The 14,812-nt window shown below is 34.6% G+C and overlaps 1 protein-coding gene across 1 annotated transcript; it reads right to left on the bottom strand.

Annotated features, from left to right (window-relative positions):
• Positions 1 to 5,295: 5,295 nt before the first annotated feature.
• Positions 5,296 to 14,240, bottom strand: LOC109584166 (integrator complex subunit 8-like). Its single transcript, XM_019999782.1, has 25 exons — positions 14,105 to 14,240; positions 13,942 to 14,006; positions 13,789 to 13,901; positions 13,381 to 13,627; positions 12,727 to 12,909; positions 11,545 to 11,823; positions 10,977 to 11,270; positions 10,544 to 10,699; positions 10,122 to 10,307; positions 9,895 to 10,008; positions 9,519 to 9,688; positions 8,907 to 8,968; positions 8,652 to 8,758; positions 8,368 to 8,452; positions 8,057 to 8,123; positions 7,968 to 8,001; positions 7,827 to 7,886; positions 7,712 to 7,770; positions 7,352 to 7,470; positions 6,966 to 7,069; positions 6,244 to 6,294; positions 6,101 to 6,174; positions 5,913 to 5,974; positions 5,789 to 5,832; positions 5,296 to 5,504 (listed from the first exon to the last, which is right to left on the bottom strand). The coding sequence occupies exons 1-25, from the start codon at positions 14,229 to 14,231 to the stop codon at positions 5,376 to 5,378; spliced, it is 2,991 nt and encodes a 996-aa protein (XP_019855341.1). The 5' UTR covers positions 14,232 to 14,240; the 3' UTR covers positions 5,296 to 5,375.
• Positions 14,241 to 14,812: the final 572 nt, after the last annotated feature.

The following is a 14,812-nucleotide window of genomic DNA, read 5'->3' as shown; positions in this document are numbered from 1 at the left end:
AGTACTTTTACTGTTGATGTCATAATATCCTGATGGGCTGTTGAGTTGCTTTTTCATCTCTTGACAAGACGTAAGAAGAGGTTTAGATGATGAGTTATCATTATGATCATTAATACTTTGCACTGCTGAAAATATCTCTTCAACTACTTCAGCTACGGAAATAGTTGTATTGCTGACAACGGAGAGAGTTTCGGCCACTTTATCAAGTTTTTGAGATAATTTTGCTGTTCCTAAGTCTCCCTGCATGTTGCTGCTATTAGAGACGACATTACCCATGCTTCCATCGCCATCAGAACAAATCCCATTGCTAGGACATACCATGTAGACTGTAAGAATTGCAGCAATCAGTAATATCAGCATCAAAACCTGGAGGGTCATCATGAAAGCAAGAGCAACAGGTTGTTTACGCTGAGGGAGACATTTTTGAATTCGAGCTGTTGTGATTCGATTCTGGTCTACAGTGTCATACAGAACATCTTCATTCTGATCCTGCCTGTCGACTATTTTTAGTACTTGAGGAGCATAATTGACATTATCCATTATTGTATAGCTAAAATGAAAAAAAACTGAGTCTATAGAGTGATTCTGCTCTTTATATACTGCACTATGGACATGCCTCTAATGCCCAAATAAGGCAATTGGAGTTAATTTTTTGGTTTTATTAGTGGGTTTGCAGAATACCAGGTTTCTAAATCTATTAGATACCTCCCAGGAACACTTAGAAACCTCCTGGGAACACTTATTAACCTCTTGGTTTATTAAATAAAATAAGTGAAACCTGGCGCTCTACGCTGATGCTCTCATTAGTCCATTTGTCAAGCTTGGTTGATTCTTTACCGCCTAGCCTGTTAGATATGTTGTATGTATGTCAACTGTGGTCTTATTATCAGAAGCTGGTAGTTGTTTTTCAAATGTTATGATAGAAGTTGGTTAGTACAGTATTTTATTAACCTAACGACTGCGTCGCTTGGTTAATAAATACCATAGAAACCTCTACCTCGGTGTATAACCTATACTTTTTAGTCAGTAAAATTTGACCAAAAAGCCTACAGGGACTTTTCTCCAATTTTGAAACAACTTTGAAAATTTGTAATAAATTTTGGCTTGATTTCTTAGCAACTTAAAAAATTTGCAAATTTATCAGAATTAGCTCAAACTTTCTGCACAACATAAGTAGTCAGAAAAAATATATAAAAGTGGAGAATTTGCACATTTTCAATTTTGGCAAAATTTGGCCAAGTTCCTGTACTGTAGTACATGGTCTTTAACCAAATTTTGCTAAAATAAAAGAGAAAATTCTCCATTTGTATAATTTTTTTGTCTTGTTGATACATAAACAACAAAGTGTTAAAAATGGGAGTGTCTTATTTTACTTGTGGTCCATGACAGCAATCTTGAAAAAACAAAAACATCAGATGATAATAGCCAGAAAAACCTTACTTTTATTATAGGCTTCCTAATACATGTTGCACATTAACAAGTGTATAAATCCAAAAAAATACCGGTATCTATTTTTAGACTGACGACAAAGATATTTCAATAACAAAATAGCATGGAAGTGATAATAAAAGCAAAAGCTTTACATTACTTTCAGTCTTCAATTTTAAAGTGATAACAATAGGCTGAAAACAGTCATGCTATATAAAGCATTCAAGCTTAGCTAGTAAGCTGTGTTGTTTTTAAGTGCGTCAAGTAATGGCAGCTCTATATGATTATCCTATCATAGTGCCAGAGTCGGGGGAGAAGGCAGAGCAAATGCATAAGTATTTGGAGATAATTCCTGATCTACCAAAACGTAACAATAAAAAACGTGACAAATGTTCTCATGACAATGCTAATGTATCACCAAAGCTGAAAGCATCAGATCAAAGTACAAAGCAATGGAAACCGTTTATCATTCTCATTGCCACACTGTGCCTATCAGTAATGCTACTAGTGGCAATTCTCTTGCTTATTGCTACACGTCACGGAATCAACAAAAAACAAGATAAAATCAGCCTCAATAATTCCAGTGATGACATTGGAACTCGAGTCGCTCAACAACTACGTGCTCATTTCGCTCAAAGATTTATACATGTAGGCCTAATTCAAAAAACAAGACAAAATACGAAAAAGCTCACAAAAGTATCCGAATCTCTTTCCAGCCTCAATAATACCAGAATTTCTACTGCTAACATGATGAATGAAGTACTAGTGGCAGTAAAGGAACTTCTGCTGATACACAATCAATCATCATCATCTGGCCCTAATCCTATTTCATGCCAAGATATCAAGAAGAGGCAACCTAGTAGTCCATCAGGCCATTACAATATCAATGGAAAAAGCATCTACTGTAATATGGAGGAGCTGTGTGGTTCAGGAGGAGGATGGACAAGACTAGCATATCTGGATATGGCTGACTCTACAATGAAATGTCCTTCTGGGTTTAGACTGTACCAGTCAGGAGGAGTTAGAGCTTGTGGTAGACCAGTGTCGAATGGTATTAGCTGTATTTCAGTTCAGTTTCCATCTAATGGTATTAGGTATTCTCAGATATGTGGTAGAGTAGTGGGGTATCAGTTTGGAACAACAGATGCAATGAGGCATAAAAATATAATTCTGCATGATGTTATATCTAGAGCTATAAATGGTTCTTATGTTGATGGTGTTAGTATCACTCGGGGATCATCTCGTCAACATGTATGGACCTTTGCATCTGGATCCACTGACACTGGTGATGAAACGCGTGCTACCTGTCATTGCACTAATGGCAATCAATTATTCATTAGTCATTACTTTTGTGAATCAGGTAATCACAAAGAAAATAATGATGCCGAAAATATTCTCTACACATCTGATCCACTCTGGGATGGTCAAGGTTGTGGGCCTATTGAAGTTCCTTGTTGTTCAGCTCCAGGTATCCCATGGTTTCACAGAGACTATGGTAACAATACCAGCACTGACTATATTGAGCTGAGGGTGTGTGGTGATCAAGGAACTAGTAATGAAGATGCTCCTGTTGGACATTATGAGATATATGTTAAGTAGAGACAAATACTATGCAGATCTTTAGCATTAACATTAGATTAGATTTTAGATATTACTTTTTAAAAACTTTTTGTCAATTAAAAATAAAACCGTTACACAACACATGTATGGGCAAATGTGCCATGAGAGTAAAGGAAGGTTTATACAGTCAACATAAAATTCAATGCAGGATTAATTTTAAAAGGCCAGATTGCCCACACAATTGACAAGTTGGACATTGACTGCGATTAAGCATACATGGGTTATGGGTACAAATATAGAGAGCTAATTGGAGGAGACTTACAGCTATTTGAAACTTGCTGGCAAAGCCAGAGTGCATGGTTCCCTACAATGTCTCAAATGCTTACACAAACATAATTGTGTGCATGCAGCTTGCAACAAAATTAATTGCAACAATCTGAACATTATGAAAATTATTATTCATTGGACTTATGTATCTAACCATGAATGTACATAGTTCATATGTTGACTGTCTAATTTGGGAAGAGGAAACAGACAATGGTCCAAAACAACAAAGCAGAATGTGATAATGAGTGCAAAAGCTTTACTTCACTACTAGTCTTCAATTTTTAAGTGACAATAACAAGCTAAGACAACAGAGCAAAAAACAACTAGTTTATTTACTAATAAGAATAGTTTAGTTATAACTAAATGTATGGCTTTTAAAGTGACAGTATATAAAGGAAAGAGTCACCATCTTTAAATTTACATACTGCACTACTGATGATTACAATGAATAACATAAATTATGAAGCGCAAGGGCCACCAGAAGTCTCTCCTTTCTATGAAACACTGGACCAAGCCCAACATACAACTACCACTAAAAGAGCATTGAAAGGAAAGCCAATTCTCATCATCATTATTCCATTCATTATAGCGCTACTGTGTATAATATTACTGTCAATAGTGGCTGTACTATGCATGGAAGGATACTTGATACATGCTTCTAAAGGCAGCCACGAAACCAGCCAATCAATGGAGATCCTATCACAAAGTCTGCTGCAGATTTTAGATCAATATGCATCTAATGATACAAGCAATGCAACGATATGTCAGCAAGTTATTGGAATAACGAGTGAATCGGTTACAAAGCTTATCAATATCACTAACGCTCTCTCTGATCACACTAATACCAGTACATCTATTGCTGCAGTAGTTGGTGATATACAACTAGTGCTAAAAGAGCTCCTGATTTTAGCATTAAACCCCCTTCCTGCCTCATGTGAAGAAGTGAAGCTCAGACAACACAACAGTTCATCAGGTGTATATCTATTGAAGTCATCAAATGGGACTACGTACTACTATGCTTACTGTAACATGGGGGACTCAGTACTATGCAATGAAGGAGGATGGACAAGACTAGCATATCTGGATATGAATGACCCTACAGTGAACTGCCCTTCTGGGTTTAGACTGTACCAGTCAGGAGGAGTTAGAGCTTGTGGTAGGCCAGCAACAAGCAGTCGTAGCTGTGCTTCAGTTCAGTTTCCATCTAATGGTAGTAGATATTCTCAAATATGTGGTAGAGTAGTGGGATATCAGTATGGAACAACAGATGCAATGAGGAAAAGATCTAGGCTTCTACATAGTGTCATATCTCAAGATATTAATGGTTCTTATGTTGATGGTGTTAGTATCACTAGGGGATCATCTCGTCAACATGTATGGACCTTTGCTTCTGGATCCACTGACACTGGTACTGAAAATGGTGCTACCTGTCATTGCACTAACGGCAATCAATCATCCTTTAGTCATTACTTTTGTGAATCAGGTAATCACGCAGAAAATAATGATGCTAGAAATATTCTCTACACATCTGATCCACTCTGGGATGGTCAAGGTTGTGGGCCAATTGAAGTTCCTTGTTGTTCAGCTCCTGGTATCCCATGGTTTCACAGAGACTATGGTAGCACTACCACTACTGATTATATTGAGCTGAGGGTGTGTGGAGATCAAGGAACTGGCAATGAAGATGTTCCTGTTGGATACTATGAGATATATGTCAAGTAGAGACAAATACTGCAGCTTTTAGTTATGTAGTAGACTGTTGGTAGATTTAGGTAGCACGTTATTATTATTTTGTCATTTAGTTTATTATTAGTTAACAGTTCCTATTATTTGTTGTAGCACTTTAAATAAGAACAATCATGTCAAATCTTGCATCAAATAAGGTCCAAATGGTATACAACATTATGACCACTTGCAGTATTTAAACATATGTACTAGCACGAAGTACTAATGTCAGCCAAGTTACATTCTTTACAGACATTTTGATGAAATTAAGGCTCACTTCAATCAGAAAAAACCATTCAACTACTCATAGCTTATGTACATGCATGTGTGAAATTTTATTGTGACATATTATTGATGCTTTGATAGAAAATCCTAAGGAATGTTCTCTTGCGAATAGTCCTAGTTTGACAGAGTATTTCTTTATGGTTATTTGTGTTAAGCTCAGACTGGCTTGAAATTTGGACCTGATAAATTAGAGAAAGAGATTAAATGAGATGCATTAGTAGAAGAAAAGGACAACTGTGTGAAGTACAACTTCCCATTAAAGATTTTTGTTCCTATGATTGCAAGTAGTAATTATTTCCAAGTAATAATGCTAATTCTAATGGTCGAGCATGCAACACTGAAGAGTATAATTTTCGCGAAATCTCAATATGTACATGCAACATGTACTGCAGTACCTCAATAAATACATGTACATGTACATGTAATGTGTATGTACATGTACAGTATATCCATGCATACTTACAGCTGCTCTTTGCTTTATTGTATCTCCAACTTTACCAAGTGAGTCTATCAAGAAAATGTTAAGGGAAAAATTACGTTTTGTAAATTGCAGAGTTTTTCCATGCAAGTGGTTGCAAATAGGATACAAATGAGATATTCAATTATTGACATGTCCCAGAGATACTCAAACATGTCTTCTAGTAACTGCCTAAATAAAAGAAAATACTGTTAATATTTCATTTCCATTTTAAAGCTTCAGCTGCAAGCTCCATAAAATAAAGCTGTACATAGCAAGAGTGCTCTGACACACTTCTCTCTATTTAGTGGCCCTTACTGGATATTCTCTTTTAATAGCGAGAAAGTGAAGGAGTAGTTAGGAGGATCAAAAAATTGACAAAATATTAAAGCCTGGATTATAAAAAACAAAAGATATTTATATTAAATCCTGGGCTCTCATTCATTCTTCATGATACTCACGTGGCTTTGATAATTTAGTTTTAAGCAGCAGACTATGAGCCTATTGTAAACCTGCAAAATAAAACATTCTATAACTCTGATAATTATACATGTAGTACATACCATTTTTTAGAAATTGGTTTACTTTTTAAATGGCCATAACTCAAAAATTTGAAGTCGGAATAAGCTCAAACTTTCTACATAGCATAAGGACATCAATATGTATCAGAAAATGTAATAAAAATTTAGGGTGATTTCGGAGCCATTTTTTGAAAAAACCATGGGCTATAGTACAGGGAATTTTTTGAAAAATGGCTGATTTTTTTAAATGGCCATAACTTGAAAAAATTAAGTCGGAATCAACTCAAACTTTCTACATAGCATAAGGACATTAATATGTATCAGAAAATGTAATAAAAATTTAGGGTGATTTCGGAGCCATTTTTTGAAAAAACCATACCCAAGGCTATAGCCTTGGGTATTTTTTAAAAATCGGCCCATTTCTTTAAATGACTGTAACTTGAAAATTTAAACTCGGAATCAACTCAAACTTTCTACATAGCATAAGGACATCAATATGTATCAGAAAATGTAATAAAATTTTGGGGGGTCATTTCAGAACCATTTTCTGAAAAAACCATGGGCCATGGTATAGGGTATTTATCAGAAATTGAATAATTTATTAAAATGGTGTAATGAAAGGATAAAGCATATATTAATTTCTAATACTTTAAAAGATATACCTGTTTGTTCCAGACTGATTCTGGTACTTCAACATCAAAATAATCCGATTCTTGTGCCCCAGCTTCCAAGTAACACTTGATTGCATTGTTATAATCGCCTGTGGCTAATAAAAAATATTTTATAAGATTATTCTTATTTAGCCTCTACATCCAATGTCATCACAGCTAAGTGATAACAATAATTATTTTTATACTGCATCACTCCAAATTTTAGTCAGTCAAAATATTTGTTAAATTTGTTAGGAGTTTTTCTTTGCACGTGAGTAACAAGCAGAAATGCGAAAAAATTATTGCCAAAAAATAATATTAACAAGACATTAAGATTTTGATAAAATTTTTGACTGAAAAAAATTTGGAGATATGCAATAATACATTTTTGTATTTACTTAAAAAGATGTCTCCCTGAATGATGAGCCACGAAGAGTATGAGGGAAGCAGACGAAGGGAGTAGGAGACAAGACCCTCCAACAGTCTCAACACAGCATCAACATTGATACTATTAGTGCTGTGGGATGGAGAGGAGAATGTGAGAGAAAAGAAGAAGAAAAAAGATACTGTAATTTAGGAAGAGCTAAATTTTGGCAATTTTTAAAAATGAATGAATGTTAATTTTGATTAATGTGAAACATACATGTCCTCAAAAAACTCTTTTACTACTATAAATACACATGTACATGTACATACAAACATTTAGTAAACTTGTAATGTCAATTATGTCATACACGCGTACGTACTAATTTACTCACTGTCCTATGGCTGTTGGCCAGTATCCTGTGTATTCAATTGTGATGTCAAACTCTGGTTTCTATACATGTATTGATGACACTCTTTAAATAATCAAAATGAGGAGGTTCATGATACCTTAACAATGTTCCACAGTCTGGCTAGAGCAGCCATTAGATATGAAAGAGACACAAGATCCTGTGAAGAGAGAGAGAGAGAGAGGGACAAAAAGAGAGAGAAATGTACACGTTTTTTAAAAACTATTAAAAAATAAATTACTTGTAAATTGTTTGTGATCACTTCAAGATACTTCCTACATGTAATACAAACATCATTCCATTATACAGTATATGCAAATTAGCACGAACCTTTGCAACTGTTGTTTCTCATCTCCTCCTCCTCCTCTACCACCAGGAGTTGTAAAGACACTAGAAACTACATTGTACATAAAGAGCTATCATAATAATATACATGTACACATACAGTGAAGAATAAGTACAGAAATCATATATTAAAAAGAGCAAGTATACATATACATGTACTGAAGCTATTTTATCTTAACTTTTTACACTTACATGTAGCAAAACAGTATGAGTAGTTTTAAGTACTAAATTTGCACATAATCATAATAACTAATACAAATGCATATTGTGAATACTATAGTTTATCTCAAACTGACTGGTTTCAAATAATTCTCTGGTGCACCTCCTCAGGTCCTGGCCTTCTTGAATGGACCGAGCAGCTGCAGCTAACTTGGGACAAATCTAAACAAGAGGAAACACCCAAAAAATAGAAAAAGACAAATTGAAAAATGATAAGCACAGTAGCAAGTATACAATGAATGGAGAGAAATTATGTGTACAATCATACATGTAACGTAAAGTGCATGCATATATACATGTACATTGTACTTATAATTGTACATTAAAGAACACTTATAAATGCATTAATGATTTGACTGACTCTCTCGTGAAGGTTAATGTGATCAGAACGAATGAGGAAGCTATACTGCTGGAGGTTTAGGAGGAAAACACCACTTAATGTTGTAATACAGAGATCTCTATTGGGATCTTTAATAACAGCAGAGAAGAGGAGAGAGAGTAGAAAGAGAGGGGGGAGAGAGAGAGAGGGAGAGAAAGAGGGAGAGAGAGAAAGATAAAGAAATAGCAAGATGCAGTTAAAAGGACTAATAATACAATAGTTTACATCAATATTTACTGGTATTGTTGCTGTAGTGGCTCTTTGCCTCATCAATCAGTGCCGAGTATTTTTCACAAGCTCTAGAGAAAAAAATAATAATGAGCTTGCATGACACTTGAATGTGACAAAAGAGATGAAAAGTAACATTTTTTACATCCACCAGACAAATTTAAATAATGCTATCATGATTGTAAAAATGAAACAAATGGGTTTTTGCCTGTCACAGATTTCATGACAATGGAACCAATGGGTTTTTGCTTGTCACGGATTTCGTGACAATGGAACCAATGGGTTTTTGCTTGTCACGGATTTCGTGACAATGGAACTAATGGGTTTTTGCTTGTCACGGATTTCGTGACAATGGAACCAATGGGTTTTTGCTTGTCACGGATTTCGTGACAATGGAACTAATGGGTTTTTGCTTGTCACGGATTTTGTGACAATGAAACCAATGGGTTTTTGCTTGTCACAGATTTCGTGACAATGGAACTAAAATTCATTAAAATTCATTTAAAATTACTAAAATTCATACCAAAGTTCCTGTACTACAGTACATTGTATTTTATTACAACAACCTGGAGAATTCTCCATTTATTAGATTTTCTGACAGACATTGAGCCATCCACTCACTGTTTATTGGAGAGGCTCCGAAGTGAGTTTGAGGCTGATATTATTCTCATTCTGAGACTGGTCTCCATGAGTATGGGAATGAGTCTATGCCGAAGTGGACTGGGAATGGAAGAGTTGTGTGTAAGGAACTGAGCAGCAGAGGAATAGAACTCATTAGCCAGAGAAAAATTCTAAGAGAGAGAAAAAGTACATGTACATGTACTGTACATGCATCAGCTAAAGAAAACAATGTGTAGATAATAAAACTTATGTAACCTAAAACTTCAAAATACATGCACTAACACACACAGTACTGTACAATGGTATTAACATGAATGAGATGATATGACACAAACAATGGCTATTACTAGTATATCAGTATGATTCCATTACTCACTCTTTCATTAAGACAAGACTCTGCCTTTTGCATTAACATATTGTACTGAGCTGCTACTAATGAATTACTCATGACTTGATCAGCAGTAACGTAGTCCCTATCTCCACCTCTCAACTAATAAAACAAAAAATAATTTAATTTTAAAATGAATACGTTTTACATGTACATGTACATGTATTACTATTTCATGCATGTACATGTACATGTACTGTATATTTATAACTAACTGATTTTGCTATGTTGACATGTTCTGATTCCGGTACTTTCTCAAATAGAGTCTTCATATCCTCAAGCATTTGGTTTGGGTCTGAGGACAGGAGAATGGGAATGAGTCCACTGAGAGGATCAGAATCAGAGGATGAAGAGAGAAGAGAAGGAGACAACTTCACACTAGCAACACAAGGGCAAGGAACCTGAATAATAAAGAACATAATTGTCAAATACTTTCCCTTACAATTTTTGAGGAAATACTAAATTTAAGCAATTTGAGAGCCACCTGCAATTTTAAACCATAAATTAAAACATTTATTTTTATTAAATTGCATTTCTAAACCTGCTTAATAGTACATGGCCATAATTTTGCCAAATATAAACTATAAGTATTTAGTAATTTATTTTCTCCAAAATAAATCTCTCCTTCCTGACTAACCTCATTCTTAAAGAGCAGTCTATTGATTCTCTCGTATTTCCTCCAAGTGTCTTCGCTATCAACATTGATGCTACTAGTCAATAGGCTAAGCCTCTGATAAGCTAATTCATGATCAATGGAGGAGCCTTCAATGTCCTTCAAGACCCTCTCAATCACCTAATAATAATAATGAATTAATAATAATAATAATAATAATAATAATAATAATAATAATAATAATAACAACATACATGTACATGTACAGTACTGTGTACGTAATGTAAGAACATGTACATGTACATGTACATACATAAAAATTATAAAAATTGAGAATTCTCTACTGAGCATGGTTCACATTATTAGTACATTATAGTCATGAGGCATTAATTGCTACTAGATGCAGTTACAAACATGTAAAGGATATCAGGTGCATGTACTGTAGGTGGCAGCTCACATTAAGTAAAGCTCCTGTCAATTCTCTCTCCTCAATCTGAGATGAAGTCAAGTTCTTCAAAGCAATAGGCTGCAGCCCTTTTCCCTCAATAACTGACCACACTAAATTCCACAGGTTGAACTGGGTGGAAACCGATATATTAGGAAACTCTTCCTCTTCAACAAGACGAGATCTCTTGCTTGATGAAGGCTCCATGGCAACCAGTTCCGACCAATCGGATACTTCGAGGCTTAAACATGTTCTATATGCTTCGGATAGCTTAGATATTGAGTTAAAAACTAGTGGCAGTTCCAACTAATGATAGCAAGAGAGAGAGAGAGAGAAAGAAGAAAAAGAGGACATCGATAGTACATTTAGATGTAGCTTCAAAAATACAATTAAAGTTTTACATAGTTTTAAAATCTTAAAAAATAGTTTTAAAATAGTTGTAAAATCTTCCATAATAGTGATAAATATAATTTAAAAAAATAATGATAATAATAATAATTAATTCATTGATGTATTTGTAACTGTTTCATTCATACATGTACAGTACATTGTAAAATGGTTGCAAGGACACATTACTAACCAGTCCTGTTTCTGGCGACTTCCTCAAATTTTCACACATCACAACCACACCCACTCTCTCGTCCTGTCTCTCCTCCTCTGACTCCGCCCCATCGACCCAACCCACGTCAAACGAAGAGCAAGCGGAGACGTAGCCTCTCAACTGGTCAGTGTCCACCGAAGGATAAGGAGAAGATGAGGAAGAAATGGACTGTAGTAGCTCCTGACAGGATTGAAAGCATTCAAGGGATTTGGAGTAATTCTCTTGTGCAAATAGTACTTGCCCAACATCAAAAAAGATCTAAAAATACAAATAAATACAATGAATCATAAACACATCATCAAAATATTGACAGATATGGAGATCAATGTAATAGAGTAAAAAAAATTTAAGTACTACAGTGTACATGAACATGTGCAAACTTATAAAAATGGAGAATTCTCAACTTTTCATTTTTGGTAAAGTTTGACCAAAGACTGTGTACTGTGTAGTACAGGGATCTTGGTCCAATTTTGGAGCAACTTTAAAAAATTGTAACAAATCCAATTTTGATCAGAATCAGCTCAAACTTTCTACACAACATAAGAACATGTATATGCATCTGAAAAAATTATTAAAATGTAAAATTCTCTCCTAGTCATTTTTGGTGAAATTTGGCCGATGACCCTGTACTATAGTACAGGGACTTTGGCCCCATTTTGGAGCAAATTTTAAAAAATTGTAAAAAATTTAATTTCGATCGGAATCAACTCAAACTTTCTACACAACATAAGAACATGTATATGTATCAGAAAAAATTATAAAAATGTAAAATTCTCTCCTTGTCATTTTTGGTGAAATTTGGCCAATGACCCTGTACTATAGTACAGGGACTTTGGCTTGATTTTGGAGCAGCTTAAAAAATTTGTAAAAAATCCAATTTTGATTTGAATCAACTCAAACTTTCTACACAACATAAAAATGTGTATATGCGTCAGGAAAAATTATAAAAATGTAGAATTCTCAACTTAATATTTTTGGCGAAATTTGGCCGATGACCATGTACTATAGTACAGGGACTTTGGCTTGATTTTGTAGAGTTTGTCAACTCATGAAGCATGCCGTTTAGCACACATACACATGTAGCATGCTTTGTGGGAAACCCTGATCACCATTAAAGTATTGCTTTGCTCTTCTTAACAATTATCCATATTTTCAACTTACTTGAGCATGAATCTTATCCCTAGGGAAAGCTTCAATAGGAGATGGTAAATTTACAACCAGTGGATCAGAGGCAGGAGTGAGTGATGTGGCCAATGTTATACTAATGGAGGGTAGCGGATAGTCAAAATGAAGAGGAATAACTTGTAAAAGAAATGAAACCGAGTCATCAACGAGTGGTAATACCTAATAGAAGAGAATAAGGAGATAGTTACAAGTTTTCTTGCTTTTTGCATTTGATTTGTAATCTTAAAATTAATAAAATTAAATTAATAAATTAAAAGAGAAGAGAATAGATTCTATTATTATTATTACTGCACATTAATTTTAATGGCTGTACATAATGTGAATTGCTTATTACATTTGTACTTGTACATACAAACTAAAATGACAAATATCTGCAACAAAATGGCTGAATGTGAAAAAAATAAAGTGATCATGACTCCTCTTCTAAGAGAAATAGTTACAAGTTTCCTTACATTTTTCCATTTTATTTGTAATGTTTCTTATTACTTGCATTATAATAATAATAATAATAATACAGTAAATGTAAATATAAAATATATATATATACATGCACGTAGTTAAAATAATCATATCAATTGTTTAATAATGATAATAATAATACAACAATATACATGATTATAATAATCATACCAATTGTTTGATGGTCTCCAATGGAGCACATGTACCCTCCCAAAGCAAGCCCTGAGCAGGAGGCAGTAGATCGCAATTTGAACAAAACCTAACAATCCAGAGATGATATAAAAGGTTCGCTGAAACATGAAGAGGACAAAGCGGAGGGTCGGATCCAGGACTGACGTCAGAGAGAGAATTAGAGGAAGGGAAATGAAACTTGTCCTTTAGTGATAGCATTAATGAATAAATGGCAGCTGGAGGGAGTCTAGAAAGAAAGGTATAAAAATATAAGAGATTATACATTTTAATATGATTAAATTTGCATCATTAATAGAAGTTGAAGTATATGTACATGTACCTGTAGATATTCTTTCTACATTATTAATATAATATACATGTACATTGTATAAGTACAAGTACACATACCCTTTCTCCAGTGTTGCTAGGTTCCAGTTAAGAGAAGCGGCCATAAAATGAGCACAGTCTATCAGTACATCTCTCCTCTCGGGGGAAATTTTCACTGCCCCCTCAGAAAAGGTCTGAAAACAAAGTGAAGAAATAGATTTTTCTAAATGTTACCTGTCCTTCTAGGCATCCTGCCTTTTCCAGAAAAATGACAATGAGTGAGAGAGCAGATGGCTCAACTAAATAACAACAATAATAAATATAATTAATTTTATATAATTATAAATACAATAATTCAGTTGTGAAAAAGATGTCATCTGACTATTTATGTGCTTACGTTTTCTATTGCCATTCAAAGCTATGATATGCTCTTGAAATTTTCTTGGCACTAGAACTAATTCGAACCAAGATGGAGGCAAGTCCTTAGCCTTTGCTAGCTTGAACCTAAATTCCTCGACAGCCATGTTTTATTAAAATTTTTAGTCATTTTAAAACCACACCCCATGTTCTCTTAATTAACTAGCCCCTCCTTAGGCTTAGAAATCCAAAACACCTCAAGTGCAAATTGTGTGGAGAAGAACTATAAACAAAAAAGCTTTCTCTTCACTTTAGTACCTCCTCAATTGGAAGTATGAAACTGCAGTGTAGCTATATAAGCTGTAGCAATATTTTAGCTACTGCTGTGAGTGGAGGGATCTAAGTTTCAAAGTTTTATATAAATTATAATAGATCTACTGGAGAATGGATAATGTCAATTACTGTAATCAAGAGCTGCAAGAAGTGGCTGTCCACAGTTCAAATGATGAACTCCCAGTACCGGTATATGAAAAGCTTGATCATACAATTAAAAGAGGAAGTGTCTTACTTCAAAGAAAGCAAGGATCATCAAAGTCTGCATGCAACGGTTTTGCACTTCCTCTACAAATAGCATTACAGTGCATTGCCTTGATGCTACTCTCTGCTATCCTTATTTCAGTTGCTTACTTACTGCATCTGTCCTTACTGCAAGCCCATACAAAACCTTCCACAGGTATGTCGGCTGACA

The sequence above is a fragment of the Amphimedon queenslandica genome, unplaced genomic scaffold (assembly GCF_000090795.2).
Source record: "Amphimedon queenslandica unplaced genomic scaffold, v1.1 AMPQUscaffold_13239, whole genome shotgun sequence".
NCBI lineage: Eukaryota > Metazoa > Porifera > Demospongiae > Haplosclerida > Niphatidae > Amphimedon > Amphimedon queenslandica.
Note: the sequence above shows the minus strand (reverse complement) of the source record. Positions and strands in the feature narration are given on the sequence as shown.